Consider the following 24,321-nt stretch of genomic DNA (forward strand, 5'->3'; position numbering starts at 1 on the left):
CGCGCGTGCGCATTACGGACCGCCCGAGATTTTTTTTCTTTTCGACTGTGACTCTTTTAACGCCACAGAGTACCTTCTGGAATCCGCCGCTCTTGGAAACTTCTATCATCCAGTAGGGGATATTCCAAAACTCGGAAGGCGATGCCTAGAACCCAAACGCTACTACTAGCTACTACTAGCCCTAATTCAGCCATTTATTCAGTGTTTTGATTTCTGAGAGTTTCTGAATAACGGAGTCGTAGCAGGGAGTTAATGTCCCTAAGATATTTTTTCCTTGATTCCCACCCCGGCTCCGGGAACATGGTAGATTCCACTTCCGGTCTCCCCGGAAGTTTCGCGATGGAGAGAGGAGGTGAGACTTGGGCGGCATGGCGGCCGGCTCCTCTGTTAGCTGTGGAGCGGGCGAGCGTGGGGCGCGGGTGCACGGCCGGCAGCCGGCGTGGTCGCGGGCGCGCGTGGATGTCGCGCTCTGCGCCTGCGCCGTCCTGCACGCCCCTGACGGTTGCATGCCGATTAGTGCTCAGCCGGATCTTAAGCCCGGGGCTGCTGGACTCGGCGCCGTGGTGGCCTAGCCGCTGCTTAGTGTTACGTTGTCTCCACCTAGCAGTATACCCGTGGTCGTTGAGGGAGCTCAGTGCCTGGTCGTCAGCACGCAGTGTTCTTTTTTTTAAAGACTTATATGTTTAATTATGTAAAGACTTAGACATTTATTATGCTCTGTCTGCACGTATGCCTGCAGGCCAGAAGAGGGCACCGGATCTCCTTGTGGATGGTTGGGAGCCACCGTGAGGTTGCTGGGAATTAAACTCTGGCTCTCTGAATGAGCAGCCAGTTCTCTTAACCCGCCGAGCCATCTCTCAGGTCCTGCAGTGTTTGTTCTTAACTCCCCACGATGCACGGGTGCAGCGGCTTGCCCACGGGTATACTGCTAGGTGGAGACAATGTAACACGGCCTTGGTTTCTGGCTCTTAACCCCAGCGTTTTTTTGAATACCGTGACGCTAATTGCGCTGTCTGTCGGCCCGAAATCGCCATCCATTTTATATGCTTGGATTTTTTTTTTTTACGAATTTCCACTCTTCTACCAGTACTGTCTGTCCCTGCTGTATTACATAGTTTTAATTAGGTACTCCAAATTGGAATGCATGTAACAGCATAGACCTGAAAGCCAGCCTGCTGTCACACAGTTGCTGATTTGTTAATCTTGCCTAATGCCTAGCCCTAAATTCAGTGATGCTGCTGGTGTCCTTGGGGTTTTACAGTAGTCTTATTTCCCTTCAATTTTGATGAACTGGTGCTTATAAAAAAATCAAATGGTAGATTCTGCAACCCATTTTCCTGTTGATTTGAGGATACAAAATATTTAATGGTGTCTGCACCCTATTTCTTGTCAGAACGCTGTCAGGAATGACTTGTAGGATCAGTAGGAGATATATAGCAAAAAGACACAGATGACATTAGGTCAGTACAACAAGAAAGGGTTTTAAAACAATACAAAATGAGGTTTCTTAGCATTTTCATATATGTAATTACGTCATTGCTCCTTGCTTTAAGCGCCCTCACTATTTCCTGTCTTCCACTCTTCCACTTGCTGGTCTTCACTCCCCAAATAGCTATTTCATACATGCATGTGCTATATACCATTAAACCAGGTCCCACATAGGAGAAAACATGCAGTATTTTGTCTCTCTTGTTGCCTCTTATTTCCTTCCCCCTTCTCCCTTTAGACCTCTTCCTCCTTCCTCAGACATGCACTTGATTATCAATTAGTTAATCAAGATTTTTTTTTTGAGACAGGATTTCTTTGCTATCCTGAGTCTAGTTCTGTAGACCAGGTTGGCCTTGAGCTCACAGAGATCCACCTGCTTCTGCTTCCCAAGTGCTGGGATTGTGGGCTGCCACCACCAGATCAATCAGTCAAGATTTTACATCTGAGAGAAAACATATTTGCCTTTCTGAGTCATTCTTACTTTGCAACTGAATAAAATGCCATTGTGTGTATATAACAAACTGTAGCCATTCATCTGTTGGTGGGCATCAAGGCTGGTTTAACGAAAGATTTCAAGGGTGGCTCAGCAAGGAAACACACTTGCTGCCAAGTGCTGGATCTCCATCCTGCATGGTGAAGGAGAGAGCAGGTGACCAATTGTATTTAAAGATTCCCACTCTATCCTGCCCTGGTACTAAGCTTGCTGCTTTTGCCCTCAGTTCAGATTTTCTACTTATAGTTCCCTACCATTTCTCCCCATATTCAGCATAACATTTCTTGCATCCTTTGTCTACCTCATTTGGTCCCCACTACTTAACACAGGCCAACTGGGAGACCCTGGAGACCAGGACCTTGTTATTGTATACACTTCTAGTTTTATGGAAGGGTGCAGGTGAGGCAGAATTTGGGCTGTCTGATACGTGTTTAACTATTACCCAAACTGATAAACAGTGTGGTCTATATGATGGAATTATGTTCAGTTGTAAAAAGGAATCAAGTAGTGATAAGGAATCCCATGGGTGACTCTAGAGTACACCGTGTTAAATGCCAGAAGTTGGTTAGAAGACCACATACTGTATGGTCGTATGTGTGTATGCATAAGTTCCATATGTGTACTGGTGTAGGCGAAAGCTTGACATAAGGTATTTCTATTGCTTGCCCACTGAACCTGGAACTTGCCTGTTTGGCTAGGCTGGCTGGTGAGCCAATCCCTGGGATCCTTCTGTCTGCACCTTCTAGTTCTGTGGTTGTGTCTGTCTTTTGCATGGGTGCTGGAAATCTGAACTTAGGTCATTTCATTTGAACAACAAGCACTGCACCACTGAGCCATCTCCCTTTGCAGCTATCTGATATAAGTCCAGAGTAGAGGACATAGAGACTAACAGTGATGGTTACTTAGGGGGTTAGCAGAGGGTGAGTGGGGAGGTGACAGCTAAAGGATTCAGGGGTTTGTGGGCAATGAAAATGTTCTAAAACTGATGAGGGTTGTATACACTGAAACCCATTGAATTGTACACATCCAGTGGACACATTGTATTAATTCTGTCCCAGTAAAGCCTAAAACATGGTGTTTCTAAGCTAAGTATGGAGGTGGATGCCTGTAATCCTAGAATTTAGGAGGCTGAGGCACGAGGATCAATTATGTTCAAGACCAGCATGGCCTTCATAGCAGGACTGTCTCAAAAAGAAAAAAACTGGAGCCTCCACTCCTCCCATTGGTAGTCTTCAAGTATGGCTTGTAACAGTTGTTGTACAGTCTTTTCAGTTTATACCTTGTACATGTTAATTTAAACTTGATAGTTAGACAAGGACAGTGGTATCATTAAACCCTTTTCCTTGGGTTTTGAGTTATGTACAAAAAAGGAAGAATCTCCTGGTTAGCAAGCCATGCTACAGTAGCAGCTCATCAGATGCTGGACAGACAGCTTAGGTTCTGAGACACCAGAACTGAGTCTTAAATGTGTTTATAGTCTGTGCCGTGTTCCATGGGATGCTCCTAGGAGGACACTGCATGAAGGCAGGGTAAAAATGAGCCTTGACTTCTCTCAAATGTGTAGTGACCGTAGCATTTTCTTCCATACAGTGTCAAACTTATAGCTGAAATTACTGAAGGTTTCTGTTATCAAACACCTAAAGGAAACTTTATACAGCTCGATGGCAGCAGCAGCAGCAAACCCCCATCACAGCATCAGCAGCCAACTTAACTTCCTTTCCTCAGGATCATAGCAGCATCAGCACCAGACCCCTCCATCACAGCATCAGTAGAGTCTTACTTTCCCTCCTCACAGTTATAGCAGCAGCAGACACCCCACCACAGCACCAGAAGCAGACTTAACTTCCCTTCCTCATGATCATAGCAACCTCAGCAGAACAACCCATCCCCCATGGTCACAGCACCCTCAGTAGACTCACTTCCTTTCCTCACCCTGTCTCTCTGCTACAAAAACAGCTTTAAAACTCACCGTAGTGGGTGTCAGAAGAAGAGTAAAGCTATGCTGAGCTGAGGAAACTGGGTGTTGAGAAATGTCCTGGATTGTGACCTGTTGCTGTGTCGCTTCCTGCTTCCTGTGGGCCTCTGTGTTTTCAGTCTTCCCGCAGCACCGGTCTGTTTGCGGTGGGGTTTCACACTGTCCAGTAGTGTGTAAATAGTCGACAGCGGGTGCCTCTGCTTCCCGTGTGCCCCAGCCTTATGCGTGCCCTGCCGGCACCCACTCAGCCACTCTCCCAGCCGCTCTGGGGCCCACAGCTGCGGGAGGTGGAGTTCATCAGGAGGGCTGTGAGGTCAGGTTGTTGACACAGACAGAGCTGGCACCTTGTCTGGCTCTTACTGTGCTTCCCTTGTCATCAACCTGCTTCCCTTCAGTTTGCATCCCTCTAAGGATGCATTTTAAAGGGCAACTCAAGAGGAGGAGTATTAAGGTGCCATTGATTTCCTTGCGGTCACAGATTAGAGTTTGTTTGCTTTCTTCTGTGCTGGGAGAATTGAGATGACCCCCCCCTCCACGAGCTTTAACAATTTCTTATTACCATACGTATTAAAAACGTCAGCAAAATCTGATTTTCATCTCTGGTTGCCTCAAGATTGTAGCTGTACAACCAGATTATAGATGCTAGGGTGGTTTTGGTGGGCACTGCATCTCTCCCATTTTAAATGGGCAATAACTGGACATTTTCATGTTTGTTTTTTCTTAAAACTGTGTTCATACTATAAAAATGTGAAGTTTATGATTAAAACTTGTAATAGTGGATAGTGAGATAACATATTAATTACTGGAGTCCTAGACACGTTCTAAACCAGTACATTGAGAAAAAAAAAAGATTTTGATTTTTTCATTAGTATTGAAGAATTTCCTCCAAATCACTTTAATTTTGTCAGTGGAGTTTTGAAGTTGTTGTAGAATTTTATACTTGTAAATTAGATTGTATCCAGTGAACATATCCTTTAAAAGATGAGTTGGGCTGGAGAGCTTGCTCAGTGGTTAAGAGCACTTGCTGCTCTTTCAGATTTGGTACCCATCACCTATGGCAGGCAGCCACAACCACCTGTAATATCTGATAGTATTCTGGCATCTGTACTGACCTGTCCTTGGGGTTCTGACAGGATATGCCCTCAGCTGCAGCCAAGAGCACCGCCTGTGCACATTCACTAAATTCCCTTTTAAAAGGGCCCTGCCCACCTCCCCTCCTCTCTCTCTGTTTCTCCCTCTCTCTGTCTGTTCCCTTCTCCCTCCCTCATCTTACCTCCCACTGCTCTCTGCCCCTCCCTCTTCTCTCCTGCTGCTCCTCTCCTCAGAGGCCAGTCTCCCCCTTTCCTTTCCCCTTTTTATGATCCCTTTCCCTAATTAAAAACTCTGCTTGAACCCTGTCACATGGTGTCTTTCTCTCAAGTGCTGCTTTTCTTAAATTACAATATCAGGGAATGTGTTATCTCTGCTGACCTCTGTGGGCATCTGCACATGTGTGTACACGCACACTCACACGCCCATGCACACACACACATGTACACAGATAAACCTGAATAAATGAAAACGTGTCAGAAGAGTTGTCAAGAAGATGTGGCCTTGGCTTTCTAATGTGTGCTCTATGTGTTTCTGCTTTCTTTCAACGATGGTTCATACCTAGAAATACCTGAGGAAGAAAGGCAGTCAGGCCATGTTCTGCCTGCCAGTTTGGAATCTGCCAGTTTGAAGAAGAACAACTGGGGGCTCTTGTTTCCTGGGATCCTTGGTGGGGCACTGGTGACACTGTATGCTGTGGCTACACCATTTATCACACCAGCCCTCCGGAAAGTGTGTTTGCCGTTTGTGCCTGCAACTTCGAAGCAGACTGAAAATGTTGTGAAGATGTTGCGACACAGAAGAGGATCCCTGGTGGACATTGGCAGTGGCGATGGACGCATTGTGAGTTGTGTCAAAGCATTTTAAGGCTTGGAACCAGAATTGTTAAAATTTCTGCTTTATGTTTCTGATGAGGCTTCTGCAAAGATTTGCCAAATGTGACAGTTTGAAAAGTGTGTGTTTCATTTTGTGTTTGACTAAACCGTTGGACCACCAGCATGTGTTTAACATTCATTTTTCTCTGATTGATTTTTTTCTTCTCGTGGAGGAAAAGTACTCTGTAAACATGCCAGATAGAAAGGAGCAGTTAATTGCTAATTACCAAATAGTCTATTAGAATTTTTGGTCCAGTAAATATGGCATGATTACAAGAAACGTGAACTTGTGGAGTTAAATTACCTTTACTTTTTCGCAGTTTAGATGTTTGCTGTATATTTCTCTGTGTTGATACATGAGTAATAATGATTCCTTGGAGCTGATAGAAAGTTAAAATAAGAAAGGCTATTGGTGAAGTCCTACTTGACTAAAGATAGGAATTCAGGATGGGCATAGATAATTACATATAACTGAAATCCCAGTGCTTGGGAGGTGGAGGCAGGAGGATTATAACTTCAAGGCCAGCTACATGAGGCCTTGTCTTTAAAAAAAATCATCAGAATTTTAGTGACTTTAACATGTTGTGCTCCCAGCCTGAATCTCTGAGTAAAGATGAGGTCATTGACTGGCATGGAGCCTCAGTGTCTTCATCCTTGGGCCGCATCCTGGCAACGAGCAGGAGTCGGGACAGCATGGGGAAAGGCTTGTGTTCTGGCAGCCTGTGGTTGGTGTGCAGACCAGCAGGACTCCACCATATTTCTAGTCCTGTGGACACTGGCTTTGTGTCTGAGACCTAAAGTCATGAAAGAGACACCGAAAGTGACTCAGCTGCTTTAAACATTTCTCGTACTGCGACAAAGTATCGTGAAACGTAATATTTGCCATCTTAACTATTTTTATTTCTGGGATATTAAGTAATTCCCATTATTCACTTGTCATCACTACCCACCACTGAATGCTTCCATCTGGCTGGGGCCGGGCCTTGTGAAGGTTGACTGACTTTATCGTGTGCAGGTGACCATAGCTGTTGTGAGTTTCTGAGGACTGTGGTCTTGAACTGGTTATTATTATTGCACATTATTCACTATTAACTTTCATCCCCCCCCCCAACTGATGGAGAGATGTGCAGATTTCTAGCCATGGTGGTGTTTTTTTTTTTTTTTTACCACCTAGGGTTAGCTGAACAAGCATCGAGGATGCATTTGTCCAACTCAAGACAAAATCTTTGACAAAATACAGAAAATTTTGGGTTAGTCATGTCTTGTCCATGAACTATAGAATTTAGATATAACTTTTCGAGACAGGGTTTCTCTGTGTAACAGCTCTGGCTGCCCTGGAGCTAGAGGCTGGCCTCAAACTCACAGAGATTCACCTGCCTCTGCCTCCCGAGTGCTGGGATTAAAGGCATTCGCCACTACCTGGCTAGATGTAACATTTTTAGACGAGGTCTTCATCAAAAGGAGTAGTAGTTTTTTTTAAAGCTGATATCAATTATATGAAACAGTGGGCTCCGTTGTGAAATTTTGGCCATGTAGATAGTGCACTTCGATCCTGCTCACTCCACCTACCATCTCTTAGCTCCTGTTTTAGTTACTTTTCTATTGTTGTGATGAGACACCATGACCAAGACAACTCATAGAAGAGTGTTTGGGACTTACAGAGGGTTAGGGTTCATCACCATCATGGTGGGTGGGGATCTTGGCAGCAGGCAGGGTTCTGCACAATAGCTGAGAGCTCACGTCTGATCTACATGCAAAAGGCAGACAGCTAGCTGGGAATGGCATGGGCTTTTGAAGCCTCAAAGCCAGCGACATGTCTCCTTGAATAAAGCCACTTCTTTTGTTTTTTGTTGTTGTTGTTGGGTTTTTTTTTTTTTTGAGACAGGCTTTCTCTTTATAGCCTTGGCTGGCTTGGGACCCTCTCTGTAGATCAGGGTGGCCTTGAACTCAAGAGATCTGCCTCCTGAGTACTGGTATGAACCACCAGCAAGGCTACTCTTACTAATCCTTCCCAAACAGTTTCACCAACTGGGAGCCAAGTATTCAATTATATGCTCTTATGGGGGCCATTCTCATCAAAACTACCATATCCCCTCTCCCTGATCCCTTCCTCTTTCCCAGTAGCTCTCAAGAAGTGCCTTTTAATGGACTCTTTTGGGGTTATAAATCCTAGAAAGGGAACTCTCATGCAAGATGACATTTTTCTTTTGTTTACCCCCTGCTCCCAAGGTGATTGCAGCTGCAAAGGAAGGATTCCCGGCTGTGGGCTATGAACTGAATCCCTGGCTGGTTTGGTATTCGAGATACCGTGCCTGGAGAGAAGGTGTGCATGGTTCCACCAAGTTTTATGTTTCAGACCTGTGGAAGGTATGTGACGCAGAGGATGGCACTAGCTAAGCGAAAGGACCTTCTTTAGTCATAGTTAGTGTGACTGACAAGAAAAATAAAGTCCAGTTGAGCGTTTTGGTGTAACAAAGTGTAAGTGCGTTGTGACCTGGTAGATTTGTAGTATGCTGTGCTTTCGTGCAGAGGCTTCAAGTTCGGATAAAAGTCATGTGAATGCTAAGAATTTATTGACTAAATTAAAGCATTTTCTTTTTTTTTGTGAAATAATGATGCATTTCATTTCACTTGGAAATCATAGGTTATTCTTGATAAATATTTGGCTTTTCTCTGTGTGTGCTTGCATGTTAAGAGAGATAAAAATGGATGATAGAAGGAAGAGGTTATGAACCATGCTATGGTGGCTCCTTGTAATCATACAAGTAAGGATTTTCTAAGTATATTTGTACTCTTTATTTTTGTACTTTTTATTTATGTTTATTCTCTTATATATTATATCCCACTACAGTTTCCCCTCCTTCCCCTTCCCCTGACCTTTCACCCCCTACCTTCTCTTTCCCGGATCCTCCCTTTCTCCTCCCCTCAGAAAAGAGCTGGCCTCCCAGGGACATCATCCAAACCAGCAGTGGAGGACTGTTCCCCTTGCTCCACATCCTGGTCAGCAGGAGCTGTCAATTGTGTTTTTGATCTTAGCCATTCTGATAGGTGTAAGATGGAGTCTCGAAATTGATTTGATTTGCATTTCCCTGATGGCTAAGGATGTTTAACCTCTGTTTCTTGGCCATTTGAGTTTCCTCTTTTGAGAATTCTCTGTTTAGATTTATACCCCGTTTTAAAAACTGGATTATTTAGTTTGTTGATGTCTAGCTTCTTGAGCTCTTTGTATATTTTGAATATTAGCTCTCTGCCAGATGTGGGGTTGGTGAAGATCTTTTCCCATTCTGTGGGCTGCCTTTTTGTGCTGTTGATGATGTCTGTAAGTATTGAGGCATCTGTAGCAGCCTGTCCTTGGGGTTCTGACAGGATACACCCTCAGCTGCAGCCACTGAGAGCACCACCTGTGCAATATGCACTACGTTCTCTTCGTGCCTACCTCCCATCCTTCTCTCTTTCTCCCTCTCCCTCTCTCTCTGTGCCCCTCTTTCCTCTCTCCTGCTGCTCCTGTCTCCAGAGGCTGATCTCCCCCACCCTTCTCCCCCCCCCCCTTTTTCTCTATCACATGACAAAGCTTTATTCATCCTTAGTGGCTAAAGAAAGGCAAACTCACAGGCTCTTCACTTGAGTATGGTGTCACCTTCTGCCAGTTCCCTCTCAGTCTGTTTCTTCTTTTCCTCCTCTCCTCCTTTGCCCGGGGTTTTAGGTAACTATAGTGTTTGACGCTGTAGGCCATGCGGAGGACCAGTGCTGAGTATCGGCTGAGCTTGATGAGCGGAGAGACCCAACTGGGGGTGCCATCTTGCCCATGATCTTCGTGCCGGAACCCTTTCTCCTTTTTATGCTTCCTTACCCCTAATGAAAAACCCCTCTGCTTGGACCCTGTCGCATGGTGTCATTCTCATGAGAGCTGCTTTTCTTAAATTACAACTGTCCTTTGCCTTACAGAAGCTTCTCAGTTTCATGAGGTTCCAATATTAATTGTTGATCTTAGTGCCTGTGCTATTGTTTAAAAAAAAAGTGCCTGTGTTTTGTGTTAGAAAGCTTCACAAAGTGCTTTTTCTTAAATAAGAATTTCCCACTGTAACACTGTCCTCAGTAGCTTATAAAAATGCACTTGGATTTTGCTTGCATTGTTTTCAAACTGTATGTAACTAAATGGTCTCCACAGAGTAAATACAACTTTTATTGGGCAATAAGAATTTTGACTGGCAAAGCACTTTTACCCCATTTTTCAACTGCTCCAAAAGCCATTTTATTGAACTTTCAATGCACTGTTCTAGGAAGAGGAAGAGTAGGAGTCTGAAGATGCCGCAGTGTGAAACAGGTAGCTTTAGGTGATTTGACTGGCAGCCTTGATGGAGTCATTGTGAGGACGGGGAGATGAGGCCCAGGATACATCTGAGAAGCTGATGTGTTTGACTGGTGTGCATCACAGTGTGGGCAAGGAGTTCTTTCTGCTGTGCCTCTTAAGGAGGCTCTGCTTGGGGTGTGTGTGTGAGGACCTGCTGCCCGGCCACGTGGGCTCCGGTGTGACAGGGTTACTGTGATTCTTGACTTCTTAGGATTAATCCACCATTTGCTCTCCATCTCGTTTAGGTCACCTTTGCACAGTACTCCAATGTTGTCATTTTTGGTGTGCCTCAGATGGTGAGTATGTGTCACCACATGTAGTGATGGCTTCCCAGTGACTTTGAGGGAAGATTGGATTTTAGTCTGTTGGTTTAATAAAATACTATGAACTTTAAAAATTTAATCATTAAGGATTCAGCCATGTGGGGCGTTGGTGGTGCACGCCTTTATTCCCAGCACTCGGGACACAGAGGCAGGCGGATCTCTGTGAGTTCGTGGCCAGCGTGGTCTACAGAGTGAGTTTCAGAACAGCCTCCAAAACAATACAGAGAAACCCTGTCTCGAAAAACAAAACAAAACAAACAAAGATTCAGCCACATTTTAAAATTTTGGCTTCAGAGAGAAAAAAATCTCAGTGACCCAGGGAAGTCTTAACAATCCCAGTTTGAAAACCTCTTTATGGAGTCCCAGTGTTGAGTGCAGTTGGTGGTTTCCACGGCTGCTCACTCACACGTGCTGCAGTCACTTGGGGAAGTTAATGGGACGTTCCCTTTGAATTGATCATTCTTCAGTTTTGCCGGAAGATAATTTTAAGGGTGGATGAGCATCGACTGGTTTCAATTTCCTCCAATTCACAGATTTGCCAAAGAGCTGAGTATTGAACTTTGATTTTGTACTTTCAAAGTGAAAATGCCACACTATTTTACTGAAAATGGGTTTTTCTAGCCTATGCAGAGGTGGTCAGGGTAGAATGCTTCACTGCCATTGCTGGTTTAGAGACCAGAGAAATCAATCCCTTTTTACTTCTCAGTCTGTAATTGTAACCATAATGATCGTGGCAGAATTGGATGTTTGCTGAAATGACACTATATAACTGATAGGGTTTTTAATCTAAAATAAAAAGGAAATTACATTTCTTTTGTTTTGTTTTCTTATTTATTCCTTAGATTTTTGTTGTTGCTTTTTGAGCTAGAGTATCACTGGCTGTTCTGGAAATGGCTATGTAACTCAGGCTGGCTTTCAACATGCAGCCTCCAATTTCCTATGGTAGAAGTTATGGGCATGTGCCACCATGCCCAGCAACGCTTGGGACTTTCATAGGCAGTGTCTAACTGCTTGAGAAATTGATCCCCACATTGGAGCATTCTTGCTTTTTACAAACCAAAAAGATGGTGTTACAAAAGTGACTGACTGTATACTGTGTCTGCTATGCCGTGAGTAACTCTGCTTTTCTTCTAAAAGTGAAGGCAGGTGTGAGGTCTTGGTCCCTGATCATTTTAAACTTGCTTGGGTCAGGCCTGGGCTCACACCTGCATTCACAGCACTCCGGAGGCCAAGGGAGGAGGCTTACTGTAAGTTTGAGGCAAGCTTGGGTTTCAGAGTAAGCCCCACCCCCATCTCAACTCTCCCCACCCCACAAGTAAAAGTAATTTGGGATCATAGACTAGATACTGAGTTTTGATGGTGGCTAACTACTTACGATGTTTGGGCTTTTCCTTCTCAGATGTAAGAATGAGCGAGCATATTGGAGACAAGTAACTTCAATGTAGAAAGTAGAAAAGTGATTTCCTGGCAATTCTGTGCTGTCTGGAGAGAGGAAGTTAAGCTGAGATGTGGGTTCTGTTGCCCTCCTGCAGTGTCCCAGCTGGGGGCAGCAGTGACCTTTGTAATGCTAAGTGGAGACAACTCTGCTGTGCAGCAGGGTTGGTTGCACAGTAGGGGTTGGTTGCACAGTAGGGTGCTGTTTCCTCAGTGAGTCTTGTTATTTTAAAAAATATATTTGCAATTATTGCTAACTCTCCTGTACACAGACAAATCTTTTTTTTTTTTTTTTTTTTTTGGTTTTTACGAGACAGGGTTTCTCTGTATTGTTTTGGAGGCTGTCGGTCCAGCCCAGCCTGGAACTCAAAGATCCGCCTGCCTCTGCCTCCCGAGTGCTGGGATTAAAGGCATGGGCCACCACCGTCCGGCCACAGACAAATCTTAACCAAGAAATCTCAGCATTTCACTGTTTCTGGGGAGAAAGAGGAGTGGTGGTAATCCACAGCGCATTGGTGTTCCTTAAAAAAGATCCAGTCTTGTTCTGCACACAGTGGGTTGGCCAGGAGCTCATTTGGCATCTTTTGAGCTAGAGTGTCATGAGTGGAATCACCACTTTCAGCCCACGTCAAACTTTGGTCAAGTGGAAGTAGCGAGGGGCCTCAGAGAATACTGCCTGGGAAGTTGGAGACCAGCTTTGTCCTCTTATAGCTGGGTGGCCTGGGGAAGTCCTTTACCTGTCTGTGTAAGGATGCTGTTGCATCCCATTCTCCCAGTACCCCTCACATGAGCTGATGGTCCTCCAAAACCAGCGTGTCATGGCAAGTGTCTCAGGGTAGCTGGTGCACTGACCGGCACTTGGAAGAGCCAGGGGAAGCCTTAGACAAGTATGGAGGAGGACAGCCAGCTTTTAATTCCTCAGCCCTCGCTTTTGATACCAACGGGATTATTCCTGATGACACAGTGCAGTTGCAGGTAGAAATTAGAGTTAACGCTTCAATGTAAAGTATGTATCAAATGATGAGGAGTCCCCTTTGGGCCTGATGAACATTCTACAGGGTTGCAGATACTCATATTTAGCATGAATTTATGCACCAAGAGGCTCTTTCCAAAACGTGGAACAGGTTAATTGAGTCTTTGTTTTAAAACCCTCTGTGAAGCTAGAGATATAGCTCAGTGGTAAGAGTGTTTTTCTGTTGTGAGGCTGGAGATATAGCTCAGTGGTAAGAGTGTTTGTCCGTTGTGAGGTTAGAGATATAGCTTAGTGGTAAGAGTGTTTGTCTGTTGTGCATGAAGCCCTGGGTTCAATCCCTAGCACTGCATAAACCAGATGTGCTGGTGCTTGCCTGTAGTCCCAGCACTGGGAGGTAGAGGCACAGTATCAGGAGTTCAAGGCCATCCTTGGCTACATAGCCTGTTTGAAGTCAGCCTGGATTACATGAGACCTTGTCTCAAACAAACACCTCCCCCCAAAACCAAAACACTAACCCATAAACCCTCTGTGATGTCTTGCTAACTTAGGGAAAGGTCCAAACATGCCATGGGACTCAGACTGGCATGGGGCGGCCCTTGCCCACTTGTGACCTTGTCTTAGTCATTTTTTTTTTTTTTTGGTTTTTTACAAGACAAGGTTTCTCTGTATTGTTTTGGAGGCTGTCGGTCCAGCCCAGCCTCGAACTCACAGAGATCTGCCTGCCTCTGCCTCCTGCGTGCTGGGATTAAAGGCGTGTGCCACCACCGCCCGGCCTTAGTCATTTTTTAAATTAGTTCTCTGCACAGTTCTTTATCTTGTCAGTGTTTGGACTTTACTGTGCTGCTCCCCAGAGCCTGCCTCAGGCCCACTCTGCACTGGACTTAGTGAACACCCACCTTTCTCTCTCTGAAACTGTCCTCCGTGGTCCCATGTTGCATTCAGTGGATATTGTGCGCTGTGCACTTCTGTGCCTATAGGCTTTCTTCATGAGCAGGTGTGGCTGCTGCAACAGAGACAGGGTCTCCTTATCACTTGACTACGGGCGTGAGGGACAAAACATGAACACCGAGGTACCTGGTCACCGTTCAGGAGGTGGTAGGACCTGGGAGAGTGGAGCCGACGAACGAGGCAGACTAACGTCTCAGGCAATAGCCAGATTCATTCAGAGCCTCAGACAGGCATCACAGCAGTAAAGTCCTCATGAGTACAAGCTGTACACAATCACAAGGACAAGCTACACGTGTCAAAACCGTGTTTTCCATAGAGTCATAAAGGATAGTTTAAACATTTAATTCAATAACAACAGCAAGCTGTTGGGGAAGTCCTGTTATTTGCCTGTTATTTGTCAATAAAGTACTGTTGAGCCTATAGAAAACCTAGATAGGAGGGACTAGGAATCCAGGAGGATTCTGGGTAGGAGAAACACAAGAGAGTTCGACATGTGACGCCATTGGGGTAGGAAGCCGGGAACTATTCTCCGGTAAGAAACATACTTAGATTAACAATTATGGGGTAATTACTTAAAGCAGAGCTAGCCAGTAAGAGACAAGCAAGGCCAACAGCTTCATAATTAATATAGCCTCCTGTGTGTTTATTTGGGACTCATGTGGATCTAGAACCAGGCTGGCGCGGCAGAGCCCAGGCGACTGGCGGGGGGATAAACCAAAGCGGCTAGCAAAGGAAAAAGCTTCTCTTAACAGCAAGCAATAATGAGCAATCTGAAGTAAACTCCCCCCCAACCACTACACCTGGGAAGAGCATGGAAACAGTCTGAAAATAATTCCATGTTTTAAAGAAACCAAGGTCACAAGACCCTTGTCTTGTTTTCTTGGAGTGTTCTTGCAAAAGCACTCTAAGTTCCTCTCATATGACTCCATTCTTGGAGTGTGTTCTGACAGTACCTCTATACTAGTGGAAAGAGTATATGTTAAATGAAAAATCTACATAGAATATGCCATATACTAGAAGAGAATACACTCTGGGGGGCTATTGAGAACAGGGAAGGAGCAGGGCTAGGTCAGCATTCCTGAAAGGATGCTGTCCATGAAGAGTCATTCAGGTTGAGGACCTGCATGGTGTGTACGCCTGTTGTCTGGAGAGCAATAAGCAAGTGCAGGTAATGAGGTGATGTGAATTTGAGGTGAATCAAGGAAGGATGCTGGTTCTTCTAAAGTAAGGAACTGGTGAGGATGAGCAGAAGGCATAGAGACTGGTTAGGATAGGAAAAGACCACCACCACTGCATGGAGGTCAGATCTAAGACATTAGAGATTGGGAGACAGTTATGTGCTCTTTGTGGTGTCCAGGTGATAGACTGAGGCTCCCTCAGGGGTGGGTTAGCTGGTGAGAAGATGTCAAATTCCATCTGCACTGCAAAGAGAACCTCAGCAGAGGTCGTGAGCATCTCCAGCACTGGTCAAAGACACAGGAGTCTAGGCCAGCCACTTCTTGTCTTCTGCATCCTGGATGTTTGGTTCGCTAGGAGCTGAGCCGGGAGAGGTATAGGCAGAGCCAGCTGTAGAGGCTCTGTGTGGGTGACAGTGTTGGGTAAGGAAGAGTGAAGTCACTCGCAGTCTTGGGTAAGGAAGGGTCTGGAGTCACATGATGTCTTGGGTATAGAAGGGTCTGACTGTGCACACACCTGACTACATGACCATGGGGCAAGTCCAGGAGGCAGGCAGATCTCAGGGAGGACCTGCCCAAGGCCTGAGCTTTGTCTGGGAAGTGAGGCATAAGTAGCCACAGCTTCAGGAGATTCTGGGTGAGGATGTCCCTATCTCTGGAGCCAAATGGAGGACGAAGGAGGCTGCCAGGTCATGGGTCAGTACCGTCAGCCATAGGTATGTCTTATGCCTGTAACTGATTCAACTCGTGCTTCAAATTTTGAAGCTATGATTAGAATATGATAGTTTGTGGTACTTTGAAACCCATAATTATGTGAATAATTTTGAATTCTATTAGACAGGCATGACACAGCACTACTTCTCCTCGTGTGTGATATCAGGACAGATTTGATGCATATTTATGTGTAATTTAGTCAGTTAATTTCTTATGATTGAAATAGCTTCTTTCATTTTTTAGGTTTATCTTGATTTAGCATATGACAGTCACTCTCAAATAAAAGAAACCATAAAAGTGAATACATTTATAATTATCTTTTTATGAGCAAAATTACCATAAGAAACCTGATATTTTGAAAAATGCATGTTGTCTCATTTTTTCTTATTTAATTTTTCCCTTAAGGAATAATTTCTTTTTTCTTTTTCTTCTTCTTTTTTTTTTTTTTTTTTTTTTTTTTAGTTCTTTGCTGGCCGTTAGAAGACTAGAAATCTTTTCTCTTTAATGGAATTTATTCTCCATTATCAATTCTAATGATGCATTAGAATTTTGGCTTATTCGCTCCATATCTTGGGTTTTTTTTTTTCAAGTCATTTTTTGTAAGACGCTGGGCAAGAATAAAACCTTCACAAGAGCCCTGCTGGTTTCTTTGTCTTGCTGTAGTTACTTTTAGAGGGAGTAGTTTCTGCTTAGCTCTTCATTTCTAAGTATCATTTTTCACTACAGGGAACTAGGAATCCTTGAGAATAGCTGATCTAGGGTTGCAGGAGGGAAGCTTGGAAAATTTTATTGAGCCAAAACACAAAGAAGTATTCAAAGATATTTACTGGGTGTATGTCCAAAGGACAGAGCAACCAGATGCAGGAGGTGCACCATGGTCAAGATTGGGACAGCTTGAACATTAGCATAAGCAAAGTCAACAATGAATTATGAGCCATTGAATGGAATTAGAATATGGATATATATATATGTGTGTGTGTATATAATATATATATATATACATATATATATATTCAATAGATACATGCTACAGGCAGTGAGGCAGAGTGACACAGGAAGGGAAAGCTTGCCCTTGCAACATAATACTAACTGTTCTTCTAGAGCAATGGTTTGCAACCTTCTTAATGCTGTGACTCTTTAATACAGTTCCTCATGTGTGGTGACCCCCAACCATGAAATCACTTTTGTTGCTACTTCCTTGTTGGGGGCACAAGCAAAGAGGTCCTTGTACTTACAGAGAAGTACTAAGAGAACCAGGAATGTTAGTCGTGCAGTGGTGTCTCCTCACTGGAGGAGATAAAAATTCATTCAATACCTACATTCCATCCATAAAGTTCAGAGTAGATTTTGTTAAGGACATGGTGACTTTTTTGTCAACTGTGGAAGCAGACCTCACCCACCTTCTGCTATAGGGGCAGACCTCACCTACCCTATGCTATATATATCTTTAGAGTAGATGTCACCAATACTCTGTGGCCTGCTGACCTCTGCTATCAATCCGAGACCACACTAGATTCTAGGCCTTTTACCTATAGAACCCATCCTCATGGTTACATGTTCTGTGTAGAAGATTCTATGTAGACACATTTTAAGCTTTATTGTTCACCTGGAATTGGACTGATTTGTTGCTTGCAAACCTCTTCCCAAAGTGAACTGTGTTTTAAATATGCTGACAATGAACCACCTGGTATTAGGCTCCCCGAAGTCTGATCCAGGTTGATGAAATCAATCTTCACTGGGTTTTCATTCTTGTCCTTTTGCTGATTACTGTCTGCAGTGACACCTGCTAGGACCTCCACACTTCATAAAACTGTCATTTTGCTACTGTTGTGAATCATAGTGTAAATATCTGTGTTTTCTGATGGTTTTTGGGGATTCCTGTGAAGGGGGTTGTTCCACCCCCAAAGGGATCTCAACCCCTGGGTTGAGATCTGTTGATCTAGAGGAAGGATGGAGTAGCCCGTTGTCACTCTGTGGCCTTCCTAGTAAAAGTTGACTGGATTCAGAACGCTCAGTGTATGCTGTGTCTAGGGCAGAGATGGCCACTAAGGGTAAAGGGAAGATGGCAACACATCACAGAGATACCAGATTCGCCTGAGCAAGTGGTTATGGCACCATCGGGAGCAGGAGGGCCTTCTGGGCTTCTGGAGCCCTGGTGAGTTCACAGGCTGATAGCAGGGCTTTTGCCAGAGACCCACTGAGCCATCAAGAGCAAGTAGCAGTGGAACCTGAGTTGAGGATCTTTGGTCCACTGTCATGAAAGACGAGAAAGATGGGAACTGTCCCAGGTCAGAAGAGGCTGAAGTGTGTATAGCTGGGGTAGAGCCTTGGGTTGACATACGCAAGGCAGACCATCCCTTAGTACCACAAACAAACCAAACAAAAACAAAGAACACTAACCCCAAACTAGGAGACCAAAGAAACCACATCTGGCTGATCACAGAGCTCCTTCCTGGGCGGTACAGGGCACCACTGGGAGAAAAAGACTGAATTGTTCTGGCGTTACTAGGGGCAGAATAAGTTTTCCTGATGTGTGCCTCAGATAGGTGTGTAAGAAAGAGCAGTGTTGGATGTAGCCTCTTCTCAAAGGTTTAGAGACAGCTCATGGGGGCAGAGGACTGTAATGAGCAACAAGGCAGTGCTAGGACTCTGCCGGGGTGGACTGCAGATGGCTCCTTTGTTCAGTTCTTGCAGCTTGGCTGCAAGTTGACACCATCTCAAGATCAGTTAAAAGTAGAAAGTGAAACATTTTTAGAATATGAGGGTGTTAATACATTTTTACAAACTGCAGATAATTTTGAATATTGTTGATGTAATTAAAATGTCAATACTTTCAGTAATATTAAAAACATTATTGGTAGAGAGGCTAATAAAATTATACGAGATTGATATAATCTATGTTATTTAGAAATTCAATGCTGCAGATGCAGCTTGGTGGGGGAGGGGTGCCTAGTGTGTCAGGTCCTGGCCACACCTTGTAGAACTAAACACTGCTAAGGGAAGATGTGCATCACCAGTATATTATACACATGGCGAAAAATTATTTCTTCTTTCCCCTTTTGGGTTTTCAAGACAGGGTTTTTCTGTGTAGCCCTGACTGTCCTGGAACTCACTCTGTAGACCAGGCTGGCCCATCACAGAGATCCTGGGATTAAAATTATTTCTAAGTGGTAGAATGTATACTTTTTCAGGATGCAATTAAACAATATGTCACCGACTCTAGACGTTAATGCTACAGTATACTGTTATAATTGAGAAAAAAACCCAAAAAAACCCAGAGATTGTAATTCTAGGATAATGTCAGTTGTTTGATGTGTTCCAATTCAGAGATGGTAAAAGTATAGAAAAATAGGTCTTAAATACATGAAATACATGCTATATTGAAGTGCTTAAGTAGGTACATCATTCAACATAATTAGTATTTTAATTATTGCCATATCATGATTTTTGTCAGAAAATCAAGAATTTATGATATGTATCTTCTAAAATAGGTTATTTTATAATTGGTACTAGAAGATGTCCTTGCACTGCTGTGAATGTGTCTTCTTGTGTTAATGGATTGCTTGATGAGTGATTATAGGTATCTCCGGGACTTTGAGGTGTGGAAAGGCATGTTGAAGTCCTCTCCTTTGTTGTTTGGGAAACCTAATGGCTGCTGTTCTCCACAGATGCCGCAGCTGGAGAAGAAACTTGAGCTGGAACTTGAGGATGACGCTAGAGTTATTGCCTGCCGGTTCCCTTTCCCACACTGGACTCCAGACCACACTACTGGAGAGGGGATTGACACCGTGTGGGCGTATGACATGAGCACGTTTAGAGGGCGGGAAAAGAGGGCCTGAATGTGAGCATCAAGTGGGTGGGTCATCTAGTAGACCTTCAGGTAGGTCACAGAGCAAACATTCCTTGACATGGAATGGGAAGTCACCGTTGCTGTTCTTACCCTTTGGAGAAAAGGGTCAGGAGCTCAGAAAAACATCTAGGTGTGAAGACAGTTTCACGTAGTCTGGTTTGGCCTTGAATTTTCTGTGTAGCTTAGGATGACCTGAGTGATCCTTCCTCCTCTAGCTTCCCAGTAAAATTGCTCTTCATGGAATATTTTGAATGGGTTTACTACCTGTTCCTACACTCGGATGCTTGAAGATATAAATAATTGAGTCATGTTTATGGGACAGAAGGTTATCATCTCGAAGCAGCATGGTTTAATGCCACAGATGAAGAGGGAGGGGGCAACGTCTGCAGTTTCCTACAGTTTTGTTCATGAGTGAGATGTATCTCCTTTCTGTAGTTTGTAGCTAAATTAATTTTATAAAAGATTCAGATAGTGGCATTTATATTTTGTAATGTTTATAAAGAATATATTGCCCTAATACTGGTAGCTTGCTGTACTTTATTGATTGAATATGTATATGTGCATGTTCAACTGTGTGTCAACAGTCTATGTAACAATCACATGCTTTAAAATTGGGAAAATTGTGACAAATTGTGCTTGGCTTTAGCATTGTTATACATTTGGCGTTACCATGAGTAGCATCTTAGTTTTAATGAGGCCCAGGGAGAAGTTAGTAAGGGCTTAACATTAGTGATCGAGCTCTGGAACATGAGTTGAGTTCCGGTTCTTAGCAGGAGGCCTTGGGCAGTGACTTAGTATCTCTGAGCCTTGGTGTCTGCTGCCAGGACAGTGACACATTGAGCATGGGTCTGAGGGACAGTTTTTAAAATTCTCTGCAGTCTTTGGTCTGTAAATGATAAAAGTAAAGTTTATACAGGGAAGTTACAGATTATTTCTACTAGTCACTTATTTTATGAGAACAGTCATTTATTTAACATTTCTCACAAGAATAGACTTGACTGATTTAGGTAGAAGACAAGTTAGGGAAAACCTTTGATTGTGGGTAGACGGGCTTCATAGATCTGAAAACTGAATGTTGAATGATGGCATGGCAGCAACTCATCTGTCTGTAACAGAAAAGAATGAGCTCTGCTCCTACACTGGGACCCTATGAATTGAAAAGATGACTGAATATTTAGATAAACATAAGAATAGCATTTGATTCTTCTCTTGTAAGTGAGGACCAACTGGAGACACATGCATTCTGTCACTCATTCATCACATGCTTGATGTCTGGCGAAGATGCGCTGATTCATGAGAATACACGCCTGACTCATGACCTCCAGGATTTCATGTGTACAAGACTGAAGCAGATAGTAAACTTGAGTGTGTGTGAGGTTCTCTGAAGAAATGGAAGCTTTGTGTGTTTATGGGGAGCCCACGGAGGGTGTAGGCATTACATCATTTGTTGCTTGCTGCTGTCTTTCACTTTCCAGGTCTCTGATTTTCCTGTGAAGAGTGAGTTCTGCTGCATGGGTGGGTGGTTTTGGTGGGAGCACAGGCATTGCTGTCCATCTCTTGCTCTCACCTCCTGCTCTATCTACTGCTGTGATATTCTGGACACATACTGAGAGGGACCACCACAGCTCCTTGCCAGTAGATGTGGGGTCTTTTGTACCTTGGGTGTATTCCATAGTTTTCTGTATGTTTCTGATGGGTTTGTAAAGGTATCAAACTACAGTCATGTATAGCTTACCATTTCCCCCTTTAACGTGGTAAGCATTAGCTGATGCTAGGTTCTGCCATCTCAGAGTGTCTTAGAAGTGTTTTGGCCAATTTCTGTGAGGTTATGAATTAGACTTTGACATGGCACTTTGTTAAATAAACAGTGCAATGAAGACTTTTCTAGTGGAAGATAGGGCTCCTCTGTTTGAATTTTTTTCAGTTACTAGGTTAAGGACACTGATCAAGTTTGCTTACAACAGTTATTTGAATGTCAAAAGTAGGTTCATGTCTGAACAGATGAATCAGAGTGCAGTGCCAACTTGATAATATTCAAAGCTAAAGAAGACAGCGTGGCAGCCTGGAGGGAGCTGTTGACAAGTATGTGCAAGCCCAGCATCACTCCTTGCTCACACATGTTTTGTTCCAAGGGGTCCTTGCTCATCAGCATGAGCTCCTTATTGCTCATATACCCTGGTGTGAGACTGTGCTGATCAACATTGGAAAGCCTTGAGGATCCTTGGGAAGATGTAGACAAGAAGACCATGCCCAGTAGAAACGCACTCTGTGAAGTCACCTGAAGCTAGGCTTGCCTTGGATCATGAAGTTCCTTCCTGTGGATGGAAAGCAGAAGCTGGACAGCCACTTGGTGGGGATGTTGCAGAAGCAATGTTTGCAGCGTACCCGGGTCACAGGATGATCCAAAGTGATGGGGGTTCTCCACTCTTCCCAGGCTTCCTGAATCATTTGTACAGACCTCTAAGGCCAGGATAATAATGTGGGTGTGATTCTCGCAGGATTTCCCACTACACAGGTATAAGTTGCTCCTAGTTGTTTTTTCCCTGTAGGTTTGCAGAACAAGTGGTCAGGGTACTGGAATGCTGATGAATCCAAATTATAACGAAACAGCTATGATGTGTGAGGCCTTAGTAAAGCTGGGCTCTAAAATTTCAGGACTGGGGGTTAGCTGGAATGTACGTAGTAGCTCATTTAAGAAACACCTTTTTACATTACTTTTGTGTGTGTGTGTGTGGGGTACCACTGCATGTGCAGGTCAGAGGACAACGTGTGTGAATCAGTTCTGTCTTACCATGTAGATCCTAGGGGTCAAACTCAGGCCATCAGGTATGGTGGCATGGGTCTTTGCTCACTGAGCCTTTTCCTGGCCCATGGACACAGTTCCTGAAGCCAATTGTCTGCATAGGTCACTGATGGTTCTTCATCTTCCCGTAAGGGAGACCGTCCACTCTCAATCTTGTCAAGAGAGCAGCCAGTTGGGGGCCCAAACAGCCTTCCAATTCTTCCTCAATCATTTGAAACAGGTTTGAGTATCTCGGTTGAGTCCGGACACAGTCTTGGCGGGTGGACTGTGCTGGCAGAGAGAAGTGAGGAACTAGTTGGACTTTGTTACACTAGTGAACATGAAGATGGGGCCCAGACATCAGAGTTAAGGGCTAGAGGGCTGAGACCAGAGGAACTGTAGTGCTCATTGGATCCGCAAGTTAACAGACTTCTGAGCATGCGTGTCGTGGTCCTAAGTGGGAGGAGCCAGCCTACGGGACCAGAGACCCTTGGGAACAGAGTCCAGTCTGCCCTTATTTTGCTCAGACGGAGCGAACTGTTCCGTGAAGGAGTTCATTTATAAAATAGGTCATTTTTAGAACCAATGAAAATACCACTTGCCAAAACAGGTATTAAGCACAGGGAACTTATTATCCCTAAAGACAGTGTGGACCATATTCTTCAACAGGAAGGCGGATATTTGTATAAGCAAAAGGGTAGCTGCATCTAAATAACACAGTAATGTCTCTCAGCTTGGAAACTGCTGGTGGTTTGAGAGTCCTAGGCAGAGTGCCTTCCTTTAGATTGAGGTGCTCTGTAATAACGACACATGATTCTCTTGGAAGCGGCACACTTGTGACTCAATGAACTGATGCAAATTGAACATGAGCAAAAGGACCATATAACTTTTATAGGTGGGGGACATTCGATGTCTTATTTTTCTAATTTAATATTATGGTGTGAACATTATCCAGGAAGGATTGATCAAACACTGGCTCATTGATCTCGGGGCTTAATCCAAGGGTGGAAGGGAGACATTGAGTTAGTTTTCTTCGCTGTCACATTGCGATGGGAAATAAGCATCAAGTCCAACTCTTTATGAGAACACAAGCTCCAGAGTTTGGTGGGTGCATTCAGGTAGTGGGGTCTTACAGGGCTTGCTGCAAATTCATCTCTCTCTCTCTCTCTCTCTCTCTCTCTCTCTCTCTCTCTCTGTGTGTGTGTGTGTGTGTGTACAGAATGACAGTGTGGCAGAACCCATTGGACTAAATCCCTAGAAGTGTAAGTATCAGTTGGCGAACGTACAAGACAGGCGAGGCTTCCAGCTCGATTGTGATCTTCCCTCTGTGCTTCCCCCGTGGCTGGTTGGTCCCAGGTGCATTGCAGATCATTTTAGCATGTGGCCCTTTGTTCACCTAGCCACTGGTGTTCAACTTAAACCTTGATTACTTACTTACTGCTATCTCCAAAAGTATTAGCATTTTGTCAAAGATTCTCTTTAACATAAGTTTCATTTTGGTAAGACTGAAAAAAGTTAATGTCAGGGTCTTCTGCTGTTCCTGCTCACCACACTGCACACCCTTGGCAGCTCAGAAAGACAAAGCTGGCCCGCCGTGAGTTTTTTCTTCCTGAACATGTTACTGCTGAAAAGTCCAGCTGAGAAACCGTGATGGTGTTGTCGTGTGTTAACTTGTCTACCATAGGCCTTACATGCATCAGAGAACGTCATGGGTGTGTGGTACACGGCTGTCATTCCACACTTGGGAGATGGAAGCAGGGTCAGGAGTTCAAGGTCAGACTCAGCTACATAGTAGATTCAAGGGCAAGCTAGATTACATGGAACCTCGTTTCAGAAAAAGGGGGAAAAAAT

The 24,321-nt window shown here is 44.2% G+C and overlaps 1 protein-coding gene across 4 annotated transcripts; it reads left to right on the plus strand.

Moving 5' to 3' along the window:
• The first annotated feature begins 72 nt into the window (after positions 1 to 72).
• Atpsckmt (ATP synthase c subunit lysine N-methyltransferase) lies at positions 73 to 20,318 on the plus strand. 4 transcript variants are annotated; one of them, XM_005065467.4, is made up of 5 exons: positions 73 to 352; positions 5,611 to 5,888; positions 8,150 to 8,287; positions 10,517 to 10,567; positions 19,507 to 20,318. In XM_005065467.4, the coding sequence occupies exons 1-5, from the start codon at positions 253 to 255 to the stop codon at positions 19,675 to 19,677; spliced, it is 738 nt and encodes a 245-aa protein (XP_005065524.2). In that variant the 5' UTR covers positions 73 to 252; the 3' UTR covers positions 19,678 to 20,318. The 4 variants fall into 4 exon arrangements, with proteins under 4 accessions (XP_005065524.2, XP_040613630.1, XP_040613628.1 ...); XM_040757696.1 differs by having other exon boundaries at positions 8,150 to 8,243; positions 19,507 to 19,673; XM_040757695.1 differs by lacking the exon at positions 73 to 352 and adding an exon at positions 790 to 1,460.
• The last annotated feature ends 4,003 nt before the right edge of the window (positions 20,319 to 24,321 follow it).

The sequence above is a fragment of the Mesocricetus auratus genome, unplaced genomic scaffold (assembly GCF_017639785.1).
Source record: "Mesocricetus auratus isolate SY011 unplaced genomic scaffold, BCM_Maur_2.0 Super-Scaffold_100015, whole genome shotgun sequence".
NCBI lineage: Eukaryota > Metazoa > Chordata > Mammalia > Rodentia > Cricetidae > Mesocricetus > Mesocricetus auratus.

Excerpts from the sequence above, each read along its gene's own strand:
- Atpsckmt (XM_005065467.4), top strand. The coding sequence starts at position 253 with ATGTCCCTAAGATATTTTTTCCTTGATTCCCACCCCGGCTCCGGGAAC. Across the intron at positions 353-5,610 it reads TTTCGCGATGGAGAGAGGAG|AAATACCTGAGGAAGAAAGG; the intron begins GTGAGACTTGGG and ends GTTCATACCTAG. Across the intron at positions 5,889-8,149 it reads GCAGTGGCGATGGACGCATT|GTGATTGCAGCTGCAAAGGA; the intron begins GTGAGTTGTGTC and ends CCTGCTCCCAAG.